At 45.4% G+C, this 15,205-nt stretch overlaps 1 protein-coding gene across 8 annotated transcripts in view; it reads right to left on the bottom strand.

Moving 5' to 3' along the window:
- The window catches only part of LOC121276574 (kelch-like protein 5), a 187,960-nt gene that overhangs the window by 33,791 nt on the left and 138,964 nt on the right, over window positions 1–15,205 (bottom strand). For all 8 annotated transcript variants that reach the window (XM_041185155.1, XM_041185165.1, XM_041185173.1 and 5 more), the window contains one exon: window positions 1,651–1,837. In XM_041185155.1, the coding sequence (XP_041041089.1) occupies window positions 1,651–1,837 (187 nt within the window). The remainder of the gene's footprint in view (window positions 1–1,650; window positions 1,838–15,205) is intronic.

Genomic DNA, 15,205 nt, shown 5'->3' with positions numbered 1-15,205 from the left:
GGATACCAAAACTTATCCCTGGGCAACAGTGTCCACACAATGCTCTTTTCGCTTTGATATTACGTAACAAGTATCCATTCTTCTCAACTTCCCAAGTTTTATCCTGACTTTTGTTGCGACAATCAAATGGTTACCTTGGTGTCTGAGAACTACTGTTCTCGGCAAGCCTTGGACTTCTGCGCATGCGCCAGCTGGGAAATGGCCGCACACACGCAGTTACTTTTTTAATGTTCTTTAGGCCGGGAACTTTTCTGAATTGTGTGTGTCTGTGGAAACAGCTGGGGTGAATGAATGGTGAATATTCAAATCATTTTCTTGTGTTTGCATTGAGATCTTTCCAACCTTTTTGTCTGCTGTAATATAGTTCATTTTCTTGTTTAATAAATGTGCTATAATATATGCGTTAAAAGTTAATCAGCAGACTCCTGTGAATTTGTTCAGTGACTTACCTCCACAGTTTCTAAAGAAAATAACTAAAAGTTAGGATCTATTAAACCAGGTTTCACTCTGGGATCTGACGTGTCCAGTATTAACATCAGCTGGGATCCTAGCACTCTGCATTGATTTAAACTATCAATGAGTTCAATTGCCTTGCAACAAATGTTAACCAAACGTTAGGACTATATAAACAAACTTTTTTTTATTTGTTCATGGGGGGCATCGCTGGCTAGGCCAGCATTTATTTCCCATTTTCTGGTTTGCTTGGCCATTTAAGAGTCAACCATATTGCTGTGGGTCTGGAGTCACACGTAGGCCAGACCAGGTAAGGGTGGCAGATTTCCTTCCCTAAAGGGGATTAGTGAGTTTTTTTTGCAAAATTGATAATGCTTTCATGGTCATCATTAGGCTTTTAATTCCAGATTGAATTCAAATTTCACCATCTGCTGTGGTGGGTTTTGAACCCGGGTCCACCACCGACACACAGTAGCAGCAGTGTGTACCATCTACAGGATGCACTGCAGGAATTCACCAAGGCTCCTCAGACAGCACTTTCCGAACCCTAGAAGGACAAGGGCAGCAGATACATGGGAACACGACCACCTGCAAGTTCCTCTCCAAGTCACTCACCACCCTGACTTGGAAATATATTGCTGTTCCTTCACTGTCGCTAGGTCAAAATCTTGAAACTCTCTTCCTAACAGCACTGTGGGTGTACCTACACCACATGGACTGCAGCAGCTCAAGAAGGTAGCTCATCACCATCTTCTCAAGGGCAACTAGGGATGGGCAATAAATGTTGGCGCAGCCAGTGAAGCCCACATCCCATGAATGAATAAAAAAAGCATTACCCTAGGTCTCTGGATTAGTAGTCCAGTGACAATACTACTGCACTACCACCACCCCCACATAGCTTTCATCGTAACTATACAGGATTACATGCAACAGTATGGCAGCTGCTCTACTTGGAAGAATCAGCATTCTCAAGAAACAACCTATAAAAAAACTTCGGTTCGTTTACAAGCAAGAAATGTCTTTGACACAACTGGAGCATGTATAACAAAGTATGAACCCACCCCTGTAAACTGCTTTCCCTGTATCAGAAAATCTGTTAAAAACACACACATCAGCAATACTGGACAGGAGAGGTCATCGCCAAAGTAAAAATTTAAACTATCTTACATGAGTTCAAGGTTATTCAATACTCGGTACCTTTTGTTGCATCCATTCCACCGACTGCAAACAGCACACCTACGGTAGACTTCCTGGGTTTAGTCCGAGGACTCTGCAGCATATTTCGTCGCTCTGGTAGCAGGTGATATTTCATTGCTTCCATAATAAGTTTTTGGCATTCAATGTCATCCCTAAATAACACATTGTTCTCCATGTCTGCAAGAAACTATTAGGAAAAATTTAAATTCAAACAAACTTCTAGTTTGAACTAAAAAAAGTGCTAAACATTCAATTTAAACAGGAAGGTAAATAATTTCATAGTAACAAAGGTACAATTTCTTCAATTTCCTTCTATAAAAAGATACATTTGTTGGTTATATATTTTACTTCAATTTGGAGTACAGAGATTTTACTTTGCAATAAATTTAATCATAAACTATTAAACAGAACTTGCTTCAATAAACTACTGCACTTTATGTACTTGTAATAAAAACTGAGATTATTATTACTAAATAGGGCATTAAAAATCTAAGATTACCTACTGTAAGGTATGGACTTCCTCATTCCTTCAAATAAGTTCATTCTCCATTTACAAATTTGAGGGAAAGACCACTCAACAACACTATATGCAAGAAATTTACATAAGTGTCGTCAAGTGAGATGTAGTATAGGAGTGTTTGGGAATATCAAGGGTTAATGTGGGACTGGAGAACAGTACTAGCCACGGATGCTAGACTGTGTGTAGTAGAGTCTGGTAGGAGCCAGCATGGGGACAGCGGGGTGCAGGGCTGTACCTTGGAGATGTTTATAGTTATGGGTTACCAATAAACGATTTATGTTAACCATACAAGCCTCCAGACCAAACAACCTTACAACATGAGACAGTAAGGCTTCATTCTGGATCATATTTGTAGTCCTTTGACTAGAGACTTGATGTAGCATGGAGTCCCTGGTACAGAGACAGCTGGCAAAAATCCACAGTAAACACTCTAACAAGAATAAACAGTAAGTCAGGAAAGACTTGCCTTGCCTGAGGAACATGAACTTCTACCAAAGGAGGACCAACTAATTAGTGCTATTTACTCATTTGTTGAAATTCCACAGTCTAATTTTATATATCAGAATAGTGTAGAAATTGGTGTGATTCTGGGCAATACATGCGTAGGCCAGAAACACGTGCTTATTGTCCTGAGTTGGCAAGAATCTTGCTAAAAGGATATCCAAACTGTTCCAGGCAGCTGCCTTATAGACGGCCTAAGGAACAGCCTTAGTAATTGTCCCAAAGAACAACCACTGCATCAATGACAGATAAATATGAAAGTAACTTATATTCTGTAACACTTACAGGATAATGGCCCTGAAAATCTGTGATAACTTTGACAGGAATGAGGCCTGCAATACCTCAGTGACATGGAGGATGTGGGGTCCATTTAAGGTGAATACATGTCCAAATATAAGGGATCAATTTTTTTTCACAGAAGTTACAAGTGGCCTCTTGAAATCTAGACATCCCCCTCTCAGACCTTGCAAACTTTGCGGTTAGTAAAAGAGCCAGAATCCACTGCTGATTCAATCCCAATGCTGAATCAATCCCTGCAGATTTTCATGTTTAATATGAGAGGAGGAAAGAACTAGGGTGGACACCAAGTATAATGATACAGGAGGGACATGAAGAAGCTCAGATTGAAAACTGAAAACACGGTCAAAGAGGAGGTTTGTGAGGTTTTTGGAAATAGGGAGAGAGGTGATTAAGCGGAATGGACTGGGCAAAGACTACCAGATGGCAAGAGTGAAGTAGCCAAACAAGGAGCCACCAATGCTGAAATGGGAGAAACAAAGGATCAGGAGCTGTTCAGTACTATGAGAGAAAATGTAAGGCAGAAGATCAATAAGAAAGTGTAGGTGAGGCGATGAAATGATTTGAAAACAAATATCAGAATTTGGAAATCATTGCCCCGGGGCTCAGGGAGTCAACTTAGCTCCAAGCCAAGGGAGCTTGGAGAGTGTAGGTTGAAAGGAATAAGGAGTTCATTGCTGGTGAGCATCGTGCTTTGACTAGCAGAAATTTGTGAAGATTTAGTGTGGGAAGAGTAGCTAGGTGGGTGCTGGAGCAATCAAACCCTAAGGTGTTGATGACATAGGCCAGGATTTTCTGTGCCCGTTGGCGTCGGGCATGTTCGGTGGAGTGAGCTGACAACACAACAGCGTCAAACCAGTTTGCGATTGTCCGCTCTGTCTGCCGATGGTGGGCTGTGTTTCCTGCCTTCAGATGTCAGGAACTTCATTTTAAAACATCTGCATATCATTATAAGGCCAACCCGTCAGGCTTAACTGCTCGCCCCCACGTAGATCATCTGCCCACGTCGGCGTGTTTCACAACAGCATATAAAGGTGTGCACTTGGCAGGCTGCACTTTGCTCGGGACTTCAAGGTTTGTTTGCCTCCCTTGTTTCGGGCTGCACTCGCAGTCATCAGCGTCAGGCTTCATAGACAGCACCACATCACTTCTAGGGGGTTCATGGGCAGGTCTCTACCTACCAGATCGGTCATATGTGGGTGGCTTTTCAATGACTGCAGAGCAGGGTCTTGCTTGGGGGAGGGGGAGAAGTGGCCTCAGGCAAGGGAAGACGCTGCAGGATGAGAGCTGTACTGGGGAAGGAGGGTATCCCAGGGTATGTGAGGGGGCACATGTTGATCTGTGCAAGTGGCCTCAAGATAGTGAGGGCTGAAGAGGCAGTCTCCAAAAGTGATGAGGCCAGATGGACATGTGAGGATGTGTGTGTGATGTCCCTTGAGCTGGCAGTGAGTGAGATGCCAGTGAATGTGGGATCGACTAGAGTGTGTGAGGTTAGAGTCTTGAGACGGTCGCCTTACCCTGGCCGCATGGATGAGATCGTTCATCCTCTATCTACAATGGATGGCCAACCTCTACTGTGCAGCATTGGCACTGACCACCTTTGTCACCACCTGCCATGCTGGGTTGGTGATGCCGCTGCCCATCCTGCAGCCAGAGTGGGGGTAGAGCACATCACGGTGGGTGTCCATGGTATCCAAATGGTTTCCAGTGACGCACCATTAAACCTGGGGTCTGCAATCTTTTTGCTTTTCGTGGACATCTTCCCTGCCGTATTCGTGGGCTGGAACACTGAGATGTGTGCGCGTGGCTGGACTTTAAATATGGTGTCTGGCGTGATGAGGCAGTGAGGTGATGGTGTGACGAGAGAATGAGAGCCCACCATGGAAGCGGCATGGTTCCCAGGAATGCATGAGTAACGTGGCGGGTTTGGGATGAAAACCCGCCATTGTGGTGAGAGGAAAAGGGTGCATTGGTGCCGGTAGAAGGGGCAGAGAGGTGGTTGGTGGGGATATGGAGGCAAACATGGACCCTGGGGGTGGAAAGGAAGAGGTTGGGGAGGTCAATGTGGATGGAGGTGGGATTTTCAGGAAGGTAGGGAATGTGCACGTTCACCTGGATATTCATGCAGGAGAAGGTTTCCGACTGTAGGTTGAAGGTAATGATGGGGGGGGGGGTCAACTGTGGAAGGACATAGGTGGCTGGGGGCGGGGAAAGGACAGGGGAAATTATCAAAAACTTAACAAATGCCATGCTGTGCAAATTAAAAGTGAGCAGAGCCTCGTGTTGGACGAGCACAGGTGGGTGAGGGCATGGGAGTGTGATCAGTGGTTGGGTGGAGATGCAGGTCAGCTCAGACTGAAATCGAACCCCAGCAGGCATCATTGAAATGCTCGGGACAGTGAGATGAATGTGATGGAGGAAGGCTCCATGTGCATCGGAGAGTGCGTGCACGAGGCTCTGAAAGGCTTGGCCACACAAACACACTTCTCCCTCCAGACTCACTCCTGGTCCACCTGCATGCAGCTGAACTGCTAGTGGGGGGGACAATGCAGGGGGAACACTCACAAAGTCTGTAAATAAAGCTGAAAGACAAAATTACACATTATTCAGTGAAAGTGAATATATTTTCTGATTATAAAGTGACAAAATGTGTTCACGTGTGCAACCACGTGATCAGAATTTCTTAACTTTTAGGTGCTGCCCAGACATCCGCAGCAGGGGTGGAGACAGTCTGTGCAATGGTTGGCCCTGTTGGCTCCAATGACTTTGGTATGCGTTCTTTGGAGACCAGACCTCCTGGGAGCCAGCTGCTCCCTCTGGAGTGACAGAGGACAAGGTTGAGGGGGTCACACGCAAAGGGGACTCGGAGATGGGGGACAGCCTCTGAGATTCCTGAGCGGGTGACCAGGGGTGTCTAGCTGCTGCTCCTCCTCCGTTCGGGTGTGCAAGGGCCACAGCCTGGCTCCTTGAGGGGAAGGAGCACCTGGAGGGACATCGAGGTGCCCCATTTCCCTCTCGTGTTGCCACTGCAGGAACTCACCACCCATGGCTACTGCAATGGAGTTCAGCTTTGCGTGCATCTCCGCATTCTGTTAGACCAGGGTCTCCATGGTGTGCGCAATCCTTCCCATGAGATTGTCAGGTGGGCTCGCTGTGTGGCGCATTTGCTTGTACTGGAAACTAGATATATTAATACACAGGGCCCTGTTCTTTGCAGACAGAAAGAACACATATACACATTGTGCCTGTTTCAGCTAAACAAAGTAAGTGACAGCCATTCACTGACTCATTCCTCAGGGCAATGCCTTGACCAACCAGGGTCAAGCTGCCTGGTTTAAATTTCAAACAATGCTCATCAGTTAACTGTCAGTCACCATCAGTGGTGCATTTTCCATGGCTTTGCCACTTGCCAACCAATCAGCACTCCCTTCTCATACAGTAAAAATTGTCGTCTTCTCCTTATATTGGTATTTTTGTGAAGTGTCCTATGAGTGCAAGATAAAAAACGTAGACATGTCTCTTATTTCAGCAATACTTACTTTAAGAAATTATAAACACTATTTTTTTTATTCATTCATGGGATGTGGGCTTCGCTGGTTGGGCTAGCATTTATTGCCCATCCCTAGTTGCCCTTGAGAAGGTGGTGGTGAACTGCCTTCTTGAACCACTGCAGTCCATGTGGTGTAGATACACCCACAGTGCTATTAGGAAGGGTGTTCCAGGATTTTGATCCAGCAACAGTGAAGGAATGGTGATATATTTCCAAGTCAGGATGGTGAGTGACTTGGAGGGGAACTTCCATGTGATGATGTTCTCATCTATCTGCTGCCCTTGTCCTTCTAAAATGGTAGTGGTCGTGGGTTTGGAAGGTGTTGTCGAAGGAGCCTTGGTGAATTCCTGCAGTGCATCTTGTAGATGGTGTATACTGCTGCTACTGTGTCATTGGTGGAGAGAGTGAGTGTTTGTGGATGTGGTGCCAATCAAGCGGGCTGCTTTGTCCTTCCTGAGTGTTGTGGGTGCTGCACTCATCCAGGCAAGTGGGGAGTATTCCATCACACTCCTGACTTGTGCCTGTAGATGGTGGACAGGCTCTGTGGAGTCAGGAGGTGGGTTATTCGTCACACTATTCCTAGTCTCTGACCTGTGAATAACTTACTACTTTTCCACTTCAAAAAAAAAATAGCAGTAGCAAGAGAAACATATGCCTACTATCCAGGCACCGTTCATAAATGAGATAAGTTGTGGGTTGCCCCCATTTCCTTTTCCTGATAGAGGTGGGTAGTAAACAGAAGTAGGAACCAGGGGTGTAAAATTCATTTGTCTCGATTTATGGGCATGGGGGCCTTGATTTACAGCATGCCCACACCCAATCAGATTGAAATGGGTGAGACCCAAATTTGTCTACTCACCTCATCTGGATGATTGCAGCGCCGTTACATTTGCTTCCAGTGCTGATCTCTTCTTCTTAACACTTTCAGTGTGCTCTGCACACAGCATATGGCGTCAGCAGCATTGTTAGATGCTCACATGGTACAGGCAGCCTGTTTTTTCTTAAAGGCCAGCTATCTCTTAAAAGGAAGGTGGAAAATTTGCTGCAATGGAAATTTTTGCCAAGTTAACACGAAGGCTCAAAGAAAGATCCACATAGATGAATGTGTTGATGGAGGCATTAGTGGCACAGGTAGACAGAAGGAAAGGGAGAGGTGCCATGGTATCATGGGGAGCCTTGAAGTCCCTCAAGGACTATTCTCAAGGGGGAGTGGGAGCAGGAAGGTGAACTCCTGGAATCTGGACATGATAACCTGGTAGCCACTAGAGATCTTATGATTTCATGTGAGTCGTCACAGTCAGTGATTCATCTTCACATGACTTCTCTACCACCATAATATCATCCACTCATGCTGTTCAATGCACTACACTCTCATCTGTCATCTAGAGCAGTTCCTGGCACTTAGGACTCATGCCTAACATCCAGATACTCCACATTACACTCACACACCTACCAATGTTGCCAGCCTCACACCCAACTCTCACTGCCTCCACATACCTCCAGCTGTTCAGCGGTGGCATGCACAACATCCAAACAAAATACAACAGAATCACTGACATTCTACCCTCTCTCTTTAAGGTGGCACACAATAGAAGGGAGCAGAGCAATGTCTGTTGGGGCCAAGGACATCTGCATCAACCCCACAAAGGAGATGGGTCTCCACATCCTGGGGCCAGCTGTGACAGGACCCACAGCATCCAATGTCACTGAGAACTTTGGGATGATGGCATCTTCTTGATTTATGCCCCTTCTCGACTCTCAGCATACCCCCACCTGCTACCTGGCAGGATAATGCTATGACCATGAACGTCTTGTTTTACATCTGACCCCTCTTTCCTTACTCCAGTCTTCCCCTTCTGAGTTCTTGATTTCAAAGAACTGCTGTCTGCACAGCCACAACAGCCTCAGGAGAGGGGGAAATGAGGGCAACAGCACAGCATTGATGGTGGAGCCTTGCAACTTGATCTGACACTTGCAGCTACCAACTGAGACACTAGTACTGCATGTACTTTGGAGGCTAGTATAGAGTTGGGATCAGCACATGGCCAGCGGGCTGCAAATAGATCAGGGTGAAAGGATGGTTTGTGTGTCAGTTCAGCAGGGGGCGAGGTGGCAGTTGAGTTCTTCTGCAGAGGACTTGGATGAGGACCTTTATGAGGTGGCATGCATAGGAGTGCTGAATGGGCATGCACAACATGATGCTGGGTGCATTGGTTGGTCTGCCAGAAAGCCTCCTGTCACTGTCAAGGAGCATGAAATAATCTGCCTTCAACTTATCAGAGGGCATAGCCTGGAATTTGCCCTCTGCACAGCCTCTGCTCTAACTCTCTTTCATGCTACAGACCTAGCGTAAAGAACGTATTTTTATTTTTTGGACTGTGGCTTTAAAAATTACTATGGCTGCAGTTTAAAAGAGATGTTCAATGGAGCAGGAAGAAGAAAATCTATAATGTTGCTATCCTGGAACAGTATGTGCCAGTTTGGACAGAATGGTGCTGGAAAGGAGATCTGGTTTAAGACGGGGCTGCCTAGTGACGGTGTTTTGATTGGCTCCTGACCAAGTGGCCAGGTTTTGCCCGAGGATAGTGCAGAAGATCAGCTCCTAGCGTGAAAAGAGGAAAGACCTGAAACCTCTCTCTCTCTCTCTCTCCTGTGTTTTGTAAAACTCCAGTAATTCTGCCATAGTAGTTAGCTGGAATTTGGAAGCAATCAAAGTCAACCCATCTAATCTGGAGCTCCATGTTGGTGCTATTGAACTGTTTTATCTCACCCTTAAAATCTATGTTTTGTGTGTCTTATGTGTGTTTGTGTGTAGGGGTTTAAGAAGGGGTAGAGTTTAAGTTATAGAGTTAAACGTTAGCAGTTCATATTTCTTTCTTGTGCCACTGGTTAAAGTCAATTTGTTTAATAAACATGTTATAATAAACTTGTTAAGTTTACAAATGTGGTGCTCATATTCTTTTAACCTAATTTTAGGAAGAATTGAGGCAATTTGGTGGTCTACTCAAACTACTTGGTTGGGGAACAGTGGGGCTTGATTCTACAGCGCACTATCCCCAGTGAGTCATGATATCTAGGGGCACTCTCACTGCTGCCCCCACATCTGTTACAGCCTTTGAGTGGGCAGGTCACCTACTCCTCTGCCATCACTGTGAGGATGTGGCAGCACTCCGGTAAATGCGCCACAATACCTCCAAAAATACTCCAGACTACATTCAGACACTTCTCAATTGGAATCGTTCCATAAATTTTAACTTACCTGCAATTAAAGCGCCTGGCACTTTTGCTACTGCAGGGCCCATCGGTTTCACATATTTATTTTCTAAGAGTGAAAACACAGGAATTGCCAGGATGTGTATTGCCCAATTTTGGTACCCTTGTGTAACATCAGTCAGTTGGGCTGTGTGAAGTCAGGATTGCGCTGTTCTCACATGTTTGGATGCGCTCAGGGGGTACAGCTGTGTACACCCAGACAAATTATGAGCTCAATGCAGATTGTGCAGTGGTGGCCCATGGTGCTACCTCCCCCAAGGAATCAATCAATCAAGTCTGAGTAGCTAGAAGCAGCGTTACATGAATGAATTTTGAGTCAAGGACTCTCAGAAAGTTTGGAGTGATGCCCTCACTAAGCAAACTTTATAGATCTGATCAAAATGCTGGAAAATTACATCTTACTAGGTAGAGGCAATGGTCAGGGCACAGTTTTTTAAAAAAAATTTGTCATGATGGACCTTCAAAATAGTAACTTTCCTGAATAACAAAGCAGCAATTACCAAGAATCTTTCGTCATTGCAAATAACTCTCAAAATCACAGTAAGATTCTAATAAAATACACATCTTTCTAGATAATGGTAGCAGTCTCATTGCAATATTGCAATATCATGAAGTATTGGCGGACCACAGTTTGTTGGCAGAAAACATCAACAGGTTTTGCCTTCCAAAATAACAGAAACTTGTGCCTGATTTTTCATGACTCAATGGAACATCTTTTATAGCCTCATGAGAAGTAGTGTCTGGATCTAATGAGTCAAAGAGCCCCTTGTAGATACCACAGTTTGAAGGAGTAGTCACTAAGTGGAGTGCGTTATTCATTCTTATGCATGATGAAACTGGCTGTCACTCCTTGTGAAGTTGTCTGATGCACTGCAGCATCCTCCTGTGAAAGGAAGAAGGGGTTGCCATAACTGGTATCCACCAGGAAATGGAAGAGCAGCCAAAATCCATGGATTGGTTTTGTGGGCATTGCCAATCGCTCCTTGCAAGGGGTGTAATCTTCCATGCTCTGAAAGAGGGTTTCTTTCTGAGCTGGCTAATGGGGCCATAAAGTTCTTCAAAGGCCAATGTCCCAGTTGATTTTCCCTTTGCAGGTTAATGGCAATATCCAACTAATAAATGGATATAAAATGAATGAAAGAAATTTAAATCTATTAAACCCTGAATCTCATCGGATTCTTATTCATTGCAGCAGCAAGACTTCATTAGAACTCTGGCGGATTCCCCATTTTGCATGTAAACCGAGCCTCTGTTGTGCTTCCAACTAATTTATTGTTGTGCTTAATGATAATGCTTAATTTTCTATTCACTATTTCACCCTTTACAAAATATTTCAAAATGAACTTTTATTTTAACCAATTAAGTATATAAGAGGCTGACATTTTAATGTGAACAATGACTAAAAGTGAAATAAACAAAAAAATAAACAAAATAATGGAAATCAGAAAACTGAGCAAGCCCATCAGCACGTGAAAAAATAATAGTTAACATTTAAAAATTTTTTAAAACATGAAAAGTGAATCTATTTTTCCTCCTTTCAGACTCTGGTGGACCTGCTGTATATTTCAGCATTTTCCATGCGTGTTCTATAATAATTATTTGCAGATAATTATATAAATTCTCTCAACCTACTTAATTACTTGCGATGGTAGATATATTAAAACAACTTACATTCATATAATACCTTTATAGTAATAAAACTTTTCAAGGTGTTTTACAGAAAACTATGAAGCAAAATTTGACACCAAACCACATAAGGCAATGTTAGGGCAAATGGCCAAAAGCTTGTTCAAACAGGTAGTTATAAGAAGCATCATAAGGAAGGTGGAGAGGTGGAACGATTTAAGGAAGGACTTCCACAGCTGAGGGCCTAGACAGCTGAAGGCACAGTCACCAACACAGAACCAATTAAAATCAGAGATGTTTAAGAGGCCAGAATTAGATGAGTGCCATCATCCCAGAGAGTTCTGGTGCTGGAGGAGGTTACAGAGAAAGGAAGGAGAAAGGTCATGAAGGGATTTGAAAATGAGGATGAAAATTTGAAAATTGAAGTATTGCTTAACCAGGAGCTAGAGCAAGTTAGCAAGCATAGAGAAGATGGGTGTATGAAACTCTGTACAAGTAAGGGCAAGGGAAATAGTATTTTGGATGATCTTAAGCTTAAGGAGGGTAAAATGTGAGAGGCTGGCTAGGAGTGCATTGGAATTGTCAAGCCTAGAGGTCATAAAGATCTAGATAAGGATTTTAGCAGCAGATAGCTGAGGCAGCGGTGGAAATTAGGGATGGTATAGATATGTGTTCAGAAGATCATCTCAGGATCAAATATGTCACCATGGTTGCAAACAGGCTGGCTCAACCTCACTCTGTTGCCAGGGAGAGGGATGGAATTGGTAGCTAGGGAATGAAGTTTGTTGTGGCAGGGACCAAAAACAATGTCTCAGTCTTCCCAATATATTATTAGAGGAAATTTCTACTCATCCAGTACTCGATGTCAGGCGAGTATTCTGATAATTTAGTAGCAGTCGAGGAGTTGAGAGATGTGGTGGTGATGTAGAGCTGGGTGTTGCCAGAGATCATGGGCAGAATTTTCCTGTTGGCGTGTGCGTGCCCCACATGCCGACGTGTGAAATGGCACATGGTGATGTCGGGTGTGCATCCTGATGTCACCGCATGCCATCATGATATTTCGGAAGGCGGGCACTAAGAGTTCAGATGTGCGCCCGCCATCAAGTAACGGGCCAGTTAAGGTCCTTGAGGCAGCAATTGACTGCAATTTTTCGCAGCCCCTGCGATCTTCAGGACGTCACATGGGTGCAACAGGCAGGCGGGTAGGACACGTTTATATAAATCTCATCCACGGTTGGTATAAGAGGGGTGAGCAGGGTAGCAAATGTGATATTTGAGTTATTGAAGTGTGAAAGTAACTTTTGCTTGCCTGTGTGAGCAGAAATACCTCAAAACTCATACCAGCTCTTTGGATAGGAATAAAAGCCTTGGTCAGGATTCTACAGTAAAAGATCATTTTTGGTGCCTGCAGCTTTCAGGAAGCCTTCCCTTAGCCTGGGAATGGGAATTGTACTTTCCACTGGAGGCACCTCCTCTGAGGAGGAAGGGAGGGCCAGAAGGGGGAGGAGGCCAGGAGTCCACATTCAGCCTTCAGGGGAGCCACCTTTGGGAGGAGAGGCGCAGGCCAAGGGGCGAAGGGCCAACAGGAAGTCCAAGGCAGAAGGGGCCGCAGAAGACACCACTATCCTGCTGCCAGGGTTTACAGGTGGCAAAGCAGCTACCTCAATATATCTGAGGCCTAGTGCTGAAGGAGGCTCCGTCTCTCAAGGGAGACAGTCAACTATATCTGTCAAACGATAGGCCCTGAAATCCCCGCAAACTGAGTGTGTGGGCACCCCATGCCATTGACTCTAAAGGTCACAGATATTCTCAGCTTCTATGCTTCTGGCTCTTTCCAGGGGTAGGTAGTGGTGATCTCTGCGGAGTCTCCGACACTTGTGTCAAACAGGTGACAGGTGCTCTGTTCAGGGGTGCATTGACTTTCATCCATTACCGCTGGGACGAGGCCAGCCAGACAGAGCGAGCTAGAGGCTTCACGGCCATTGCTGGCTTCCCTCACGTCCAGGGTGCTATAGACTGTATACATGTGGCCATTAAGGCGCCAGCAGGTGAGCCCAGTGCCTTCGTCAACAGGAAGGACTTCCACTCCATGAACGTGCAGATAGCGTGTGATCACGGGATGCTGATTCTACAAGTCTGTGCAAGGTACGCAGGCAGCTCCCACGATGTCTACATCCTCAGACACTCCCAGGTGACGGGGCCCTTCAGTGCTCCAGCCCAGCTGGACGGATGGCTGCTGGGTGATAAGGGCTATCCCCTCAGAAGGTGGCTTATGACGCCTCTCCGCCATCCAAGAACAGAAGCTGAGCAGAGGTACAATAGGAGCCACCCCTCCTGTGGAATAGAGCTTTAGTCAGCTAAAATGTCTAATGGGTTAAATGGTCTAAAAATGATTATATTGCAGTAAGGAATGATGTAAACTAATCATGCAAAGTATCTTTGAAAGGTTTTTGGTTACAACTACGTCCTGTTATGTGCTAGATGAAACAATGGTGCCCTGATTAAATCTGCCGATATGGTAATGTATGTAATCTTTATCAACACAGTTGTAGTTAAACTGTCTCCTGTCTTATGTGAAATGTACCATCTGCCTGTAATTGTATTACTGCGCTCACCCTATGTACGTGCTAAACATGAGATAACTGTGATTTCCTGATGTTACGACCTTATATGGTAAGAACTTCCTGTTATGAGCTGTATAAACAAGGCTGGATTCTCTGTTCAGGGTAGTAGACTGACTAGGAACCACGTGTGATGTCCTGAGCAGCCTACTCCCAAACATGCTTGAATAAATATAGTTTTGCTTCTAACAAGTCAGTGTTCTTGTAGTTGTGCCCCGATTCGACACTCCGCAAGGGCTGGTGGAGAGAACCATCAGTCTTCTCAAGATGCGCTTCCGAGTCCTGGACCGCTCAGGGGGTGCACTCCAGTACCTCCCAGATTGCGTGTCGCTGATAGTGGTTGCATGCTGCGCTCTGCACAATCTGGCACTGAAAAGGGGCCAAGCTGTGTACGAGGAAGACATGGATGCAGTTGCTCCGGATGCACACGATGAGTCCAGCAGTGAGTCTGAGGATGAGCATGCACTGGAGAACGCTGAGGGGGTAGACGCTGACCTGGGCATACTCTAGGGAGGCAGGGACACCTGGGAGGCTTTAAACCAAAGAATCTTCAACTAGCCCACCACAGATGAACCCTCAACACAAGCCAGGGTTGTAGATTCCATACTCGACACCTGAGTGCTAAATCTGCCTGGATACTAACATTAACTAAGGCCCTTGTCATTAAAGCTCAATGTCAAATAACTCACTCATAACATCATGGCTTCCTGTCCACTTGCAGAAGTAAGGGATCACCCTGAGGCCTGGCAACATGTCAAAATTTATTGAGGGAACAAATGTAACTTCATAAAGCAAAAAAATGTTGGACATCACATCCAGTCTTCCAGAAACTACAATGGGCCAACATAAAAGCACCAGTGAGAAACCCGTGGTGTGCCTAAGGTGCATTAAATTCATGCGTACGGGTGCTACGTCTAGGTGCAGTCCCCTCACTGGCATTGGCATCTGAGACAGCCTGCTCACTCTGCTGTCCTGTTGGCCTCGATGACCTTGGCGGACATCCTCTGGCCCATGGAGCCTTTGATGGCCCCGCCTGGGAGGGAGCGGCCGGAAACACAACTGGCATCTCCCCAGTCGCCGCAGCCTCATCAGATGCTACGGTCACTGGCAGAGGGGCAGAGGAGCTCTTGCCCTCATCCAGAGTGCCCTGAGAGGAACCCGCAGAGA

The sequence above is a fragment of the Carcharodon carcharias genome, chromosome 1 (genome assembly GCF_017639515.1).
Source record: "Carcharodon carcharias isolate sCarCar2 chromosome 1, sCarCar2.pri, whole genome shotgun sequence".
Lineage (NCBI taxonomy): Eukaryota > Metazoa > Chordata > Chondrichthyes > Lamniformes > Lamnidae > Carcharodon > Carcharodon carcharias.
Note: the sequence above shows the minus strand (reverse complement) of the source record. Positions and strands in the feature narration are given on the sequence as shown.